The sequence below is a fragment of the Lissotriton helveticus genome, chromosome 5_1 (assembly GCF_964261635.1).
Source record: "Lissotriton helveticus chromosome 5_1, aLisHel1.1, whole genome shotgun sequence".
Classification (NCBI taxonomy): domain Eukaryota; kingdom Metazoa; phylum Chordata; class Amphibia; order Caudata; family Salamandridae; genus Lissotriton; species Lissotriton helveticus.
Genome location: NC_136065.1, coordinates 259661133 through 259677419, shown reverse-complemented (window position 1 = coordinate 259677419; position 16287 = coordinate 259661133). Strand labels below are relative to the sequence as shown.

The window sequence follows — 16287 nt, the reverse complement described above, 5'->3', positions numbered from 1 at the left end:
ATGGGTGCGCGGCCCCTTCGTGAGACAGTTCCCACGCTCCGGCGCTCACCCCTCCCTTACAATTCCAGCTCCACTACCAGCCCGCTGCGTCTACCAATCCCAGCAAGCACGGAGTGACGTCAGAGCGGCTTCGCGACTGACTCCCTCCTTCACAAGGTAACGGAAACTTTCTTACTTTCTAAAGTGCTCAGTGCTTGGTTATTTAACAACGAATACACATTCGCCACTGTGCTCAAGTGTCTAGACAGGAAAGATTTGTTTTACTGCAAGTAAACTACTTCCATTTACTTTTCACTCACTACGGATAGATCTTCTCTGTCTACCCTTCACTCTAGCATCGGAGAACCTGTTACTCCCCTAGACTCATCCACTTTACCGGGATATATCCGAGACTAAGGTTTCCCCAGCGAGCCCCTTTGCTTTCACCCAAGCTCCGATGAACCTGCTACTCTTCCGATGCGACCCTCACTAGGTTATGCCACAGTAGGAATTTTGCCAATGAACCTCGTTACTAACATTTATTCAAACATACATTCAGAAAAGTCCCTAGTTAGTGCTTCCAGTTCTCCCTAACCTACACCAACTTTCCTTGGGCCAGCGACCTCAAAGCAAATGGATTCTATTCACCACTTGCTATTCAATTCCCCGGGGATTTCCAAACAACATATAACAATTACGAACGAATGGGTTAATACATATATCAATATAACAATAAGAAAAACAGTTTAAAACATTTCATAATTTTTCAAAGCAAACATTTCAAGTGGGTGATCAGTCCTCCCGAAGTGCCTACCCTTGTAGCAGCATCAATATACTAGCAGCTTCCGACTTAGCTAGACTAACTAGTCCTGCCTAACCTTTAACTATTCCCTAACCATCCTCGATGCTACCAGAAAATTACTGCTAGAGATCGTGGGTCACCCGACCAAAAATTTCGCCACTTCCGGCTTCGGGCCCATATACTTCAAATCACCAGATACATTAATCGGATGACGTCACAATCTACTACCAATAATTGTGAGTTCCCTTTCGATTTATTTCCAGTGTACCCAACTTACCATCCACCGTTATGGGTACCTATGACCACGATGGGTCAGGGAGCTAGCTGTAAAAGGAAAGGCAGCAAATATCATACAACTTTACTTTTCATAAAATGACCACGGACAACTGGAAGTTTTGAAAGTTTATCTTAAATTCAAATAAAGGGCAGTCATACAGTTTTATCAGAATAGTGTTCGTGCGACAGGGAACCCGCTAAGGGAGAGGGAAACTAAGATAAAGGGGCAAAGTGAACACGCTATAAATCTGAGTTACTTTTAGCCAGTTTACGAGAGGAAAACCAAGACCATATCAGGAAATTGCAAACTGCAATACAGAAAATGATTTCTAAGATGTAGGGTAACATAGGAACACGCTATGAAATCAAATGCAATTGACTTTATGAAATACAATGGTTGCAGGAGAAAGCATGGAAAATTAATTCACGTGCAAAGGTATGTCTTTATTGAAGCAAAGACAGAAAAATAGAAAGGTGCAGTTTTCAAGAGATTTTGAGCGATATTTACCTAGACTGGTGTGAAAAACCAAACCCTGGCCACGGGTCAGTTAAGGACATGAAACCCTCAAGGAAGGATACCCCTCAATGGACAGCAGGTGCAGAATGGACACCCAGGACAGGACAGGAAACCCTCAGGGAAGGAATCAGGACAGGACCACCAGGATACGACCAGCACCCGCAGTTCGGAAGCAACGCCTGCGCTCCACCCTCTCTGCAGCTATCGATCAGGACCCCGATTGGGTCAGCGAATTCCCCAGCAAAGTGCTTCGCCAGCACTTAAGGTTCAGTAAAACCTTCAGAGTCTATGGTCAGATTTCGGACAGAGAGCTCCGCAGCACCTCTGTATCAAGTCACCTATTGAGTGCGTTGGGTCAGTGACAGGTCAGCTACTCAGACAAGTCGGACGATTTCCCTAGGTGAGCCCAGGGTAGATATACTGTTTTAGGACAGGGTACCACCCCCCAATGTTGCAAAGTGTCAGAATCCCCAAATTTCGATTGGTCCTAAGGTAGGATTTGGTTAACACACCAATCAGAACAGACTATTACAAGCCCTACTTAGCATCCTAGGGTGCCGCCTAGCAAGATTGGGGTTCCCACGAGAAGTCGCAGAGAATACAATGGAAAGAACACATTTTGATACAATAGAGAGCAATCATGATGCCTTGGCTGGGTGAAAGTGCACGTTCTCATGCTGGCTCTGGCATCAACCTTCTTTGGCTTCGGTTCAATGTCACCGCACCATCTAGTGATTCTGCGCAGAAATGCCCTCCAAGATGGACTCCCCAGCCCCAGCACCCCTCAGTGTCGAGGATACATGAAAAGTAAGCGAAAACAAATTAATACATAGAAATAAATGAATGTATTACATGTCGTGACTTTGTACTTCAGATTCATCATCAGAAAAATATACTATGCAATTAGACATTAGTAATATATACACGGACACGAGAGCAACTGCACGGGCATCACCACGTTATCACGAAAGCTGCGTATTAAGCATGCGCACCCTTTCCCTCCAGAACTACATCTACGTAGAGTCACGTGAGTGTGACTAACGCATGCGCAAAAGCGAAAAGACAAGCAGCGGCCATTTTAGGGACCCGGATTAATCGTATTAGTAGGACACATATGCAAGCTTCTCTATCATACATATATATCGAAAATAAAAGATATTAGTAAGACGTACAATTCGTTACGAGGTTACAACCGTTTCGAGGTTCATGAATCGAGCAAGTCGCGATGCAAAATCTTGCTCTATCAGTGTTACCTTGATTAGTGTATCATTCAGATGATTGATGTCACTCGGTGACTTAATATTGTAGTAAAGTTCGGTGTGATCGGCATAAAGGTGGTATTTCACCCCTGCTTGGTTCAGGATAAGAGTAAGGGGTTCCATGAAGAGATTAAAAGAGAAGGGGAGAGAATTGAGCCCTGGGGTACACCATGGGGAACTAGTGTTGTTTTAGATAGACCGTTGTAGATTTTTATTTGTTGCGAGCGATGTTGTAGGTACGAGGTGAACCAACTGAGGACTGTGCCATTGATACCACTGTGGTTCTTGAGTGTCTCAATTAGTGTTGGGTGGTTAACAGTATCAAAAGCTGGCGTAGATTACTGGATGCCTTTGATAGATTACTGGATGAGAGTTGAAAGAATGTACCACGTTTATACCAATTGTTATTTTTTTATAGAGATTTGCTTGTTGGAAGCAAGGTATACATGAACATACGGTTTTTGGTGTAACACTTTGAGTGCAATTTGTATTCTTCTGTTATGTCTTATTGTTGTTCTTATTATATGTGTTTATATAGACTCGTATTATCTATTTTAAATTAAGCAAAGATATATCTAGGTCAACCCAAAGAATGTTAAGACTGATACTATGTGTGTTAGACCTATATGTCCCAGCTTATTCATTGTTTATGAAGCCCTTCATCACAGTGGTTGTTTGTGAACTCTGTTTTTAAGTTGATTCCATTCGATTTTGTCATTCAGACCTGAAATATGGCTTTTACATGGGAATCTCCAACATTGTTCATGTCTGAGAAAAATCCTGGGTTCTTCACTTAGGACTTTCTCTGTCATTGTCGATCGAAAGCCTTCATATCATTCTAAAGCTTAATATGTTCTAATTGTGTTTTGCAATCTAACATGTTAAGCATGGGACTAATTGTTTAAGGATTTCTTCCCGTGGCGGACTTCTGTTTTATTGTACTTTGTAAAAGAGGGGGAAGGGTAGTTGCCTGTCTAATTTGCCTTTCCTGTTCTGCTTTGTGTTATTTGTTAATACTGTCTGTTTTATAATACTGGCGTTGAATGTGGCGATACGCTTGTTAACTGTTACTGTGTTAGGAACAGATTAAGAGTTGGGCCATGAACAGGACACATCAAGATCCTGAGGGATTTTGTCTTCATACATATCTGACGAACTGTAACCTACAGCTGCTGAATAAAGATCAAATTCGCCTAGAGCAGCGCTTGTGAAACTTGCGTTTATGTGCTGCATGTTACTCAAAACTTCATAGTTTTTAGTTGAAAACCTTTGACATTGGATATTCAGCTTGTTACCATGTAGATAATGCCCACGGTCAAGACCTCATTCTACTGCAATCCCTGCTTCTTTCTCCCTTTTTGCCTCAGTGCCTAGAGACCGTATTGTTGTGAGTTGTACTACATAAATAACTTGAATATTTATAATTAGGACGTAGCAGTGTTTTATACCTTTTATAGAAATCTAATATATGCTCAACAATTGACTTTTTGAAGGACAAGCACTGAAAGGGACTCCTTAATGTGTGCACTTCGACTCCAGTTTGACTGATTCCTCCGGCCTTTTGCTCTATGTCCATTTTGATGCTTTGTCAGCTGTGTTACTCTTCAAGGGGTTGTGACTGTGTAACCCACACAGAACGTTACAGTCGCATTTGAATTTAGACTGTTTCAACATATCTCTCATCATGGGATCTTGTAAATGATGTATGGAGCCAGCCGGTGTACGGCCATGTGATACTTGTGTTTTTAGTACTGGTGCAATTATCTCCGTGAACCATGGGTGGAATTGGAAGGTGGAATAAAGTGTATGGGGCTGGCAGATGTTTGGTGGGGCAACAGTGATGATAAATGACAGAGCTGCAAAGTGGTTGAGTGACTTGTTCTGAACCTTCAAAATAAAATTCAGATTTCAAACCATAAAAACACAGGTAGGTTTTTTTTTGAATTGCACGGCCATTATCATGTCAGAATTGAGTCATGGATTAGATGAGAAACCTTCACCACTACTCCTGACATTTTGTATGTTATTATTTCAATAGTGAGGGTGTTTTTTTAAACTGACATTTATATTCTTGTTCTAAAATAGCTTTTAATAGAGGTCTTTGTCTGAAGAAACAATGAATATGTGTGACTTTTAAAGCTCCCTGTCACGCCCTCCCTTTTGTTCGTTCCTATGCTGCTTCTTCTTTAAGTAAGAATCATTGCGTGATTTCTTAACAGTTGCTTGGAGATTCATATTTGAAGAATGTACCATATCCTAATAACAACTTTTTAAAAGGCGGAGTGGAACTCCCTAAGTCTGATTTCTTGACTGATTTCTTTTTTCGATACTCTCCTGATTTAAGGTGTCCTGGTTTTCTATGCACCGTTGCTTTGTTTGGGAATGTTTGCTGTTGAATTTAGTAGTTTTGAAAGTGCACATTACCAGCAGTGTTAGCATATATACATTTTAAGTGGAGGGGATAAGACATGTTTGTACTTATTGAATAGAATTTGTAAACACTGTTTCTCTTCTCCCTAGAGCGAGTAATCAATGTAATGAAGTAATCAATGTTCACCATAAGTACTCCTGTACTGGACCCTCTTGTTTCTTGTTAGACTCATGCAATTTTATGGCTGCAGGTTAATGCACTGGAACATCTCTTGCACAGCAAGGGTTAACTTTTTTTGAGAGCTGCGCTGTAAGCGCATGTGTAGGATCTCTGCTCGTTTTGCAGCCACTGAATCTACCATGATTCATCTCTATCATGCCATTCCTTATGTGAGGGCAGTGCCTAATTTGAGCTTCTGGATGCAGGTAGGGCCCACTGGCACTAATTTCTGGGGGATCAAGACTTATTTTTTCTCAACAGACTTTGATCGAGAGCAAGAGAAAGAAAAAACACAAAAGGGAGAAAGAGGGAGGAACAGAAAGACAGGAAAACAGTGACAAAGGGAGTAAACAGATGAAAAAGAACAATGCATAAGTGAGATAAAGAGACAAGGATTTTTTTGGTGGTGTATGGAATCAAGACCACAATGCTTTAGTATTCACCACTGTGCCTTTCAATAGTACCAGCTCCAGGCTTCTGAGCAAAACGTTGGGCCCCAGCATTTATTCTGGTTGAGGGTAAGACCACATAGTAGGGTTGTGGACTGGCTCTTTGGGAGAAAGGTGGGCTTAGGTCCACTATTGGAAGTGGAATTACAAAGAGTAACTTGTAATTAGTTTATGCCCAGGCTTTGCCATCCTAATTTAGGCAAACAAGTTTGTAAGAAGACTGGGTAAACAGAGCATCAGCACTGAGGAGCTCATCCATAGCATATATTTTGCAGAACGTGTTCTTCATTTCTGTAATCCAAGCCTAGCTGTCCAAAGCCTTCCTCAAATTGGTGCCCTTCATGACACAATTTGTACTCCTCCGCACTGACTGAAAGCAATATGAGGTACAATGTTGGCTATGCAAGATGACCCAGGATGTCTTCCCTCTTCAGCTCATGGGCAGAGCAACATTGCCTGATTTCTACATTGACAATCTCATCTTGAGGGTTCGCATTGCCCATAAGACAAAGACTACCTGCCATCAGTTGCTGTACATATGCCAAGTAATGCGCTTACTGGTAGAAGCAGACTTCATAACTTATACATGGCCCTGGTCTTTTTTCCATTTCAATGGATACTGTGCTCTGCTGGTTCACACAGAGCCTCCGAATACTCTACTGGCCTCCACTTGTCATCCATATTACATCTAAGAACTGCTGCACTATTTAGAAGATAGTCATATCTGGAACATCAGTGTCCCTGGTGACCATGATAAAGACTATGGGTGACACACACACAACATGCTGCAGCAGCATCACAGACTAGACATCAGCAAACTTAATTTCTCACCAACATCCTCCTGCTACCCTAATAGGATCTGGAGTGTTATCCCAGTCCAAATCTAGGAGATTCCATCTGTCTCCACTTCTAGCTGAAAACCCATCTATTCAAGCACTACATTGTAACAGTGGAATCCCCTTCCCCAATACTACCCCTGAAGAGGTATGCAATGTTGAAAGCACTACTTTGGTTTATTTGCTGAAAGTGTTGTGGGCATAACAAAGTAAGCAGTTTGCCCCATTATAGTCCACAGTGGATTTTGGCTGAGCCCAGTTCACAGAAGAGAATCTAGGTGTAGAGAGAAAGCGTGTTAGAAGGGGATGGTACTCTAGGGGAAATGCGATATCACATACTTCTCTCTCTTTCTCTCTCTCTCTCTCTCTCTCTCTCTCTCTCTCTCACACGCACACACACACTCCCCTCTTCGTTACACACGCAAACACGTTTCACTTAGAGTGGCCTTACTGTCACTCGGCAGTTCAGCTCAGGGAAGGCATAGTCAACTTCACCTCTAGTACAAGCTATCAGTGGCACAGATGGTGCCACGAGTCTAGGAGCTAAGTAGTTCCAGTTATAGATAAAAAAGAATCCACTACAAGTCAATTAGAATTTTGCTTCCCAATTCACCCCAATTTCACCCCACTGTTAAAATCATTGAAGTTGCTCAACCTTTCAACTATTATTTTTGGAGCTACATGCTTGTAAAATAAACCAATATCAGAAAAATGGGTACAAATGTAGAGCACTGGTCCTGTCCCTTCTTGATGGAATAAATGTCGTACTAGTCTGTATCACAGAAAAGCATTGTTTCCCTGAAGAGTTTTTTTCATGCTGTGGCGTGCTTCATTAAAGGTCTTTTGTGCTTCGACACACCAGCCCCTACCTCTGTCCATTGTCCTGCCCACATCACCTTTAAAGACTGCGCCTATACTACAAGGTAGTAAACTCAAGAATTATGCTTCACATGGCAAGCGAGATTAAGGTCTCCATTGAATGTGGCAGCACCTCTCTTTGCAGTATTGCCAGACTTGAGACCAGAAGTTTGAAGAAGGGTAAACGAGATGAAGAGACATCTACTCTTCTGCACCAACGATTTGAAATTCCATACCCATTGAAATTCAGGCAGGGTGTGAAATGTAATAACATATCTACTTGTGCATGGGACAGGTTGCTTCTTAAATCTACTTGTCCTGTAACAAAATCCACTTGTCCCTTTGGTGCCATGTAGTGCAGCGACAGATTATAGCAGCAATTTCATTATAGGAGATGCACTGATAATAACCTCTCTGATAATACCAGGGATCATACTATAGTAAGGTCTGAATACTAGCAATTCTCTTATTTTGCCACCTTTCCTCAGATCTGCATACTGGGATTATAGGTAGCGTTAAGCAATAGTTCCATGGCTGGAATGCCCTTTTGCGTCTGTGCAAACCTACTAACTTGCCTGTTTTAGGGGTTTTCACCAGCCTTCTCTAATCTTTTCCCATACCGAGAAAGGTTGGACATTTACTCTCTGACAAGGGCAGAAGTGAAACTTCTTCCAGGGTTGGAAAAAAAGTGGTTGGGAGGAAAGTGAGCTCGTAAACGCTCAACAGATTTTTACATGAGCAAATCTACACATGCATATTTGCTTGTGCTAAAATGGAGTTCACAAATATTTAGAGTAGAATTTCCAGGCCTGAATTCATGAAAGCCATACATTTGCACTAATGCAAGGGCATATACCGTATTTTCCCGTGTATAAGACAACTTTTTAACCCATGAAATCTTCTCAAAGTCGGGGGTCGTCTTATACGCCGGTAAATAAAAAATAGGAAGCCACCCACACGCCGAAACATAGTCACTGCACCAGCAGGAAAATGAATGCCATTTTCCACGAAGAAATGCCAGGACTGAGGCAATTTATGTCAGTCATGCCTGTGAATGATAGCGGTACAAAGTCACCCCTGTAACGCCATACATCTCTCCACAGCTCTCACTTACCGCGATCACCACCATGTCATGGGCTGAGCAAAACAAACACCAGCGCAGCCTGCCGGTGATGTTAGCACAGAGGCGAGTTAGTGGGTAAGTGTGCATTAAGAAGAGGCACCCCACATTGGCCAGAACTCATGGTAGTCTTATACGGCGAGTAAAGCCCAAACCCTATATTTTAGCAGGAAAAGTAGGGGGTCGTCTTATACGCCCAGTCGTCTTCTACGCCGGACAATACGGTACCCTGGATGCACATTTTCATTAAGAATTGGGTATCTTATTAGGTCTGGTGCTAACCAAGATCTTTTATTTTTATTGAAAGTGTATCGCTTTCTCTATCAGCTGGCTTTACTGTGACAGCATTCTGCTCTTTCACAAGAAGCATATTAGCACACAAAGTTTTGTTCAATGACAGGAACTGCTGTCGCAATGTGTGCTTTTTGAGTCCCCAAAATATTTTTGTATTTTGCCAATATTTATTATAACGGCGAGGGCCCAGCAGCTCCTACAACAATAACGTTTTACAAAAACCCTTTCAAAGCAAAACACATAATGACAAAACCAAAAGGATTACCCCCAATGCCAGACCTATTGGCTTTGCCAATGATTGTTTATTCTCATGTTTCCCATAATCTTTTTGAAACTTATTTCACTGATTTTACATTATTAATATTTTTTGGGAAATACAGCACATATTACTAACAGATGCTTCAAAGAAATGATACCTACAATTTTCAGTAATTTAACAAAACGTTTTTTTCCCAGTTGCATTTGTTTGTGAATATTTTATTTTGAAAGCAAAGAATCATCAATATTGCTTTCAAACTTCTGAATATATTTGCATCTTGTCAGAGAGAATACATTGTACGTAACTTCATATTGTTATACTTTGCATGCATGTGTATGCATTTTTTTGTGGAATCACTGTCAGAAGTTCAGTCCGTGCTTACAACACTTACTCTGAGCACTCACCCTAATAATAAAGGCTTTGTATTAATGAACCATAAATACAAGTTTGAATAGCATTAACTCAGGGACACAAATATTACCTTTGCATCAGACCAGCCCCTTCCCTAATCCTTAATGTGTTACTGCACACAGGCAGCCAAAGGGTTTGAGCTACAGGAGGTTAGGCCTACTTGTCCCAAGGACAAAATAAACACAAGTATTTGCAATGCAATAGGTCTCGCATTTGCGAGAGTTTAAGCTATTGGCATTGTAGATGACAATGCCTTTTATTTATCTGTTTTGATAATTAACACACAAATAAAACTAAAATTCTTGTAAATGCAAGACCTTTTGCATTTCAAAGAAGTGTCCGCCATTGTCTCGGGCTGCTTTGTAAGTGAAAGCGCGCATGGCACGCTGTAGTACCTGTGGTAGGAGAAACGCATTAAAGAAAATAGTGATTACAGACTAAATAAAACTTACCATGTAACAACCGAAGTAAAAGAGCCAGTCCATTTGGGAGGTTACAAATGAAGACAAGGCGATACTAAGGAGGGATTAACAAGCCTATTAAAGAATCAGAAGCCAGCATTTATGAAGGACAGTGACACAAGCCAATGACAAATATGGGCGGGGCTTCAAGTCCATACTCAAATACAGCATGTGTCGCAGAGCAGCGCATGCGCTGCCCAGGCTTGTCCTAATAAAAACCGGATCGCCTCAACATACTGTACATAGTGAAGGGTGACTGCCCTCACAATCTGTAACATTAGTAGGAAACCATGCTTAGTATAGTATTGTGGTGCATCATTAACTGGAAATCAGCCCAAATATGCAAACACCTAGGGGACCTAAAGAGCTGGTTAGTTTTGAAGCTTCTGTGAATAAAATACTCCTATATGGCTGTTTCCAGAAAAGTAGTTTGAAATTGCTTTATCAAATATTACTTTATTTGCACCATCTAAAACAGCATCGGCGTTCATGTGCCATCTGAAGCTCAGGGATTTAACATCCAATTTATTTAGGTTAAAGGAATTTGTAGCATGGTCCTAAATACGTAACAAAATGTTGTGATCTGGATGGCTGTCTCCAAGCCCATGCATGACTTGGATCCCTTAATCAAAATTGGAATTATCTTGTACATCAAATCTCTTACGTGGGATCATATTGGAACACTGTGCATTTCCCACCCCGTGGTGCCAGATTGGTAAATCACAAAGTAGAGCAACTCAATGATATGGTTTCAGTGTACCAGATATTCACAGGAAAGATGTTCAATGTATTTACTTGCAGCCCACATTTCTTTTTGCAGATTTATGTAGCGCAAACTCGTCACGAAGGTATTGGAGCACTTTACATGAGCACCAGTTACGTTACACAAAGACACATGCATTTTTTTGGTAGGCACAGGGAGATTAAGCAATTTGCCCAGAATCACAGGATGTTGAGCTGACGCCGAGACTCGAACCTGGTTCCCCAGCTCCAAAGTCAGCAGCTTTAGCCGTAAGACCTTCAGTTAGAGAGGGCATCCGGAACAGAACACTTGTGCCAGTTAACTCCGTTTTAAGTCCCAATTGTGAGAGCTCTACAAAATATCTGGACTATCGCAGAATCCTTCCTTGAGTAGTTAGATTACCCCCACAAAATCCTTTGTGAAAGGAATCATTGGTGTTGGTTTGTTGGCAGATGAAATCTTCCTCGTTTTTCGTTTACTGATAAAGCTCCATCTTGTTATGTTACTAAACAACAAAAGAAGTGTACATATGCCATAAGGTGCATGGAATGGCCTGAGCGCGGCCTGGCGGATGGATCCCACTGGACAGGCAATGTTTATTGAACTCATTCCGTGATTAGGCACAATGAAAGGTTTTTCCTTAGAATACCAATTGAGAAGTAAATAAAGCAGTGCAACTGTATACACATTATGTGCTGCAGGAACAGATGAAATGCAGACACATATCTTGAAAAATCTATGCCTTTTTTCTTTGAAATATATTGAAAAATATTACTGCTTGCATAATTTGTAGGTGCTCTGTAATTTGAATTGTTTTGAGATATAAAAAAAAAGATATATTAGGCTGAGGACTAGTCTTCGGGTGCCTTTAGAATCACGTCCATGCTTTGTGTTTTTACAGTGAGAAGGCAACCTCTTGCCTTAGCTGCTTGTTTGAGATAAGCGAAATCCTGAGTCAAACGCAGTGCTACTGCACAACTGAATTACTAACATTATTTGCCCCGTGAATTTCAAATATTTTAATAGATTAGAATTCTTTCGCTCCAGTCTCAGGAATATAGTTACTGCTTGAGTAGTTTCATGAGGCCCCACGATGCTGAGAATTGAGTTGAGAAATTGTCATTCCCTGCCTTTGAAAGTGCATTTTGATGAACTTCGTGGATGTGAACGGCTTGATATATATATTTTGGGTTCAAAGTTATTTTGCAGTCTCTTTTCCATTGTTCATTTTTTTTGGGAAGGATTACTTCTGAAATTAGATGGACTAAGGCATTAGTTGAAATAATTGGAGTGATTCATGTGACAGCTGTGATTGAACTGACAACCGCTGATTAATAAAAAAAGCAAATATTTGAGGCCTTGAGTTTGTTCAAAAAGTTTCGAGGGGGCAGGTGAATGGCTAAGCAACACAGGTTCAATTCTTTTGCATTTCCCCCCAACCTGATATTTTTTAAAGCTGTAGACACATTTTGTTGGCCTTCCATTGTCTGTCTACAGCTCTCCAAGGCTTGCTCCTGGAAGAGTCCTAATGAGCTTTGAGTGCTGGAGTTCTTGTATCTTTCCCTTGCTTAGTGTTCTGGTAGTGTGGACGGCCCTAATTGACTGCTGCTGCTTCCATATGATGACCATGTAGTTTCCCTCTTAGTTGTATCAGATACTTTTTCAGGCATGATAAGGCATGGGCAAAGTGGGCCCCCACCTTCCAAGGGGGCCCTGTGAAAGTGAATTTACTCTCTATTTACTCTATCTCTATTGTATTTCTCTCTCCTGCCGTCGACCTTTACCCTGACTCAGTCTCTACACCCAGTGCCATCTTAAGGATTTTGAGGTCCTAAGCAAGATATATTTCAACTTTTGTGTGACCCTGTTAAAGATTAACATATAATTTAGCATTATGGAGTGTTTGAATTTTCAGGAAAAGGGTAACACAACTGAAAAATGTCCACAGACCTTAAGGTAACATTGATGTGTCTGACTGCACATTTAACAAACTTGCAATCGTTATTTTAGTGCTTTGATGTTTAATGTTGCGGATTGACAGTTATGGGAGCAACTTAAGTTGATGAGTGGCGAGTGCCATCCTGACCTTTGTATTTTCTTGCTTTACAGATGTCAGAACGAAAGATTTTGATCCTTTTTGGAAGTCAGACCGGAACTGCAGAAGATGCTGCAGACAGGATTGGCAGAGAAGCCCGACGCCGGCACTTCTCTTGTAGGGTGGAGGCTCTGGACAGCTACAAAGTGGTGAGTGTACATAGTTTATATGTTTGGCTTTAACAAGTATCTAAAGAATACAACAAACTTCAATGATAATCTTAAAAGAGAATGGAGATCTAAAAAGTGTTGCCTGTTGTGTACTGGTATGGCCTGACTACATGTGGCGTGTTTCAGCCCTTTTATACTTCTATATCTGTGAGGACGGAAGATTTTGATTCCTAAGCTGCTCTCATCTCCTCCTGCACATACAGCGCCATGAGACCTCCCCGGTGATATGTGCGCTTAACAAGAACATTTGACATTGACATTGACATGAGAGGGAGGAACGGAAATACTCTGCGCTGCCACAGATAGTGAAACCAAGGTGGCCCACTGTGGGTTTCACTTCTGTCATCTTCAGAAACTTTGATTAATTATCTCCTGCATATGACCTCAAACAAAAGAGTCGCGCTCCAAAAGAGTTTGTGAGATTTTTGCAAAGGTATTGCTGAAAAGAATGTGACATTTCTGCTCCGAAGTGTAACACCGCATCATAAGTATTACATGTTCAAAATGGGTCAAAATAGTCCAACCTTACAATATATAGCGGTTAGCAGCTTGAATTTCTCTAAAATGTATTTTGGCAAATTTACCTGTATCAATTTTAGGACAAAAGTGACCTCTAAAAAGGTTAACATTGGCCAAGTTGGACTGGGACAAAAATAGGCCTGGGCACAAAAAGAAAAATGTGACCCCCAATCACAAATTTGGCAGCTAAAACAGTGTCCTCACTCTTTCTGGGACATGATTTTCGAAAACCTCTACACATCTTATCCATTTATCTGCAATACATACCTTTTTTGTTACTCGCCTTGTGAACACGTGCTGTTTCCATTTCTAATCTGTCAGGGAAAGGACCTCCTTCGCATTCTTGCTCCTCTCATCAAAGTGTTGGTTTCAGTGAATTTCCTTTGTTCTCCCAAAGTCTAGTAACTCTTGACAATATGCTACAATAACCCCCCCTGCATTTCGGTTGGACTACCTTCCAAAATCCCCTCCACATGAAGAAGTGTATTGCCAATAAAGGCATTTTAAATGGCTTCCAAAGCCAAGGATTTCCATTTCAGGGCCATAGGAATATTTGCAACCCCATCTGTTTTTGACGCCTGTCTGAGTGCTCCTACGGCTTTGTGTCTGAGAGGTGATTGTCTGTATGATGCTTTGGCTTATTTCTTTTTCCTGATACTACAGAACGGTGATAATAAACTTTGCAAAACTTTTCTTTACATTTATAGTTTGATCTTTCTCTACATGTTCTCCAAGCTGTCTTGGGGTAATTAACTCCCCATTGCTATTCTTCAGTTTTATTCTGGCTGTTTGGAATTTGAACGAAGCAAACACATCAATCTATAGAAGACATCATGCTGGGGAACAAAATACGACTTTTAATTAGTTTATCCTTTTTATGCTTTCTGTTTAAACCTCCTTATTTTGTTACTCTGTTGTATAAAATGAAGGTATTTACTACTTTATGTATAAACATTCACTATTAGTATATCTTAAAAAGGTATGTGCTGACGTTATTTTACTTCTTAAACTGTTATAACTTTGCTCTCACTGAAACTATGTTGCAACTATTCGTATGCAATAAGGTGTTTATATATTGCTACCTTATTTTAGTCATAATATATGTATTTGTTGCTTATAAGAACATAACATTGAAGTATTTAATCATACCCTGTTCCCATGTCATATTGTGTTTTCATATTGCAACCCTACTGTGTCTTTTATTTTATGTTATGAAGTTCTGTAGGCTCAAGTTTGTACTTCATAAAACAATTGGAAATAAAGTAAAAATGTACAGTCCTTCAAATTCGGAAGTTCCTGTTGAGTCGTGAGATGTCTGCTCACTCTAGCCATAATGTGGGAGCTGTTTCAATTGTTGAATGCTAAAACCGTCCAGACATCGTTTAGAGATATGATGACTTGAAATGACTACAAGCAAAGAAACTTCCGGTGATCCACGATAAACAGTAGAGAATATTCGGAATATCCTGGAATTCTTTCAAAGATAACCGAATCAGTAACTTTCCATCGTCGTACAGAAATGTGCTACAATCACCAGAGCAGGGTGTAAATCCAGCATCTATTCTGCATATGTCCACCTCTTCTGAATATTTCCACACACTGTGCATCACAGTTTCGTGCCTAGGAGTGAGTTTCTCTCTCTAGTTTACCTCCCTGTGATTGCTTGCTAATTGTATATCTGTCTATGAATGTTTGAAAGCTCATATTTGTAACTAAAATGATTGTTTTGCAGTCCGTCTCGGGGCTGTCTTCCATTTCTGGCTGATGTGAAATTTCTGATGAAGGTACTTTTTTTTTCTTCTCGTTCCCTGAAGGCAAACTTGATCAACGAGCCACTTGTGGTGTTTGTCTGTGCAACTACGGGCCAAGGCGACCCTCCAGATAACATGAAGGTAGGTCTGTGTGTTCCTACTATAAGTGTGTTTAACCCCTTCGGTGCTGATGACGGAACCGCTCCGTCATCAGCCGCGGTCGCGCTGTGCTGATGACGGAGCGGTTCCGTCATGGCCCGCCCAGCTCGATAGAACGCTCATGCGCGGCGCGAATTCCGCGCCTGCGCTGAGGGTTCTATTGAGCGGGGCGGGCCGTGACGGAACCGCTCCGTCACGAGCACAGCTCAACCGACGTTGGTGACGGAGCGGTTCCGTCACCAGCATGCGCCCGCCGCGCGGCCGCTCAAAACCCGTAGCACTGCGGCGGAATAGCCGCCGCAGTGAAGGTTTTAAACTTTCTGCCTGAGTCTCTTTACTGCCTTTGTGATGGAATTTGAATTTTGATATACCTCACCTGTTTATACTATCTTATGTTAATATTTATTAATATGGCACCAAGCACCAATTTTGTGTCTCTGCCTCAAGCGGGAGTTGGAAACTTATCAGCATTTTTTTTTGCTGAAGTTGCAACAGGTTAGAAGGTTTCGGAAGCCTCATTTGTCAGGTTATAGTCTACAGCTCCTATGTGTTAACATGCAGTAAACTTTCCCACTGTCTTCACCGCAGAATTAAGCTGCAAACTAAGCCCGTCACTGCAAATATTCGGCCCCCAAGAATGATCATCTTTTAGCAGTAATGATTCCATTCAAAGCTCAGACAGCTGTCTTATTATTAAAGTAATGTAAATGTAAACATGCATTTGTCACCAAGAATAGATG

General features: G+C 41.2%; 1 protein-coding gene across 2 annotated transcripts in view; it reads left to right on the top strand.

Annotated features, from left to right (window-relative positions):
* NDOR1 (NADPH dependent diflavin oxidoreductase 1) overlaps positions 1–16287 on the top strand; it is a 206077-nt gene that overhangs the window by 39756 nt on the left and 150034 nt on the right. For both annotated transcript variants that reach the window (XM_078642145.1, XM_078642146.1), the window contains exons 2-3: positions 12963–13097; positions 15452–15529. In XM_078642145.1, the coding sequence (XP_078498271.1) occupies positions 12963–13097; positions 15452–15529 (213 nt within the window). The remainder of the gene's footprint in view (positions 1–12962; positions 13098–15451; positions 15530–16287) is intronic.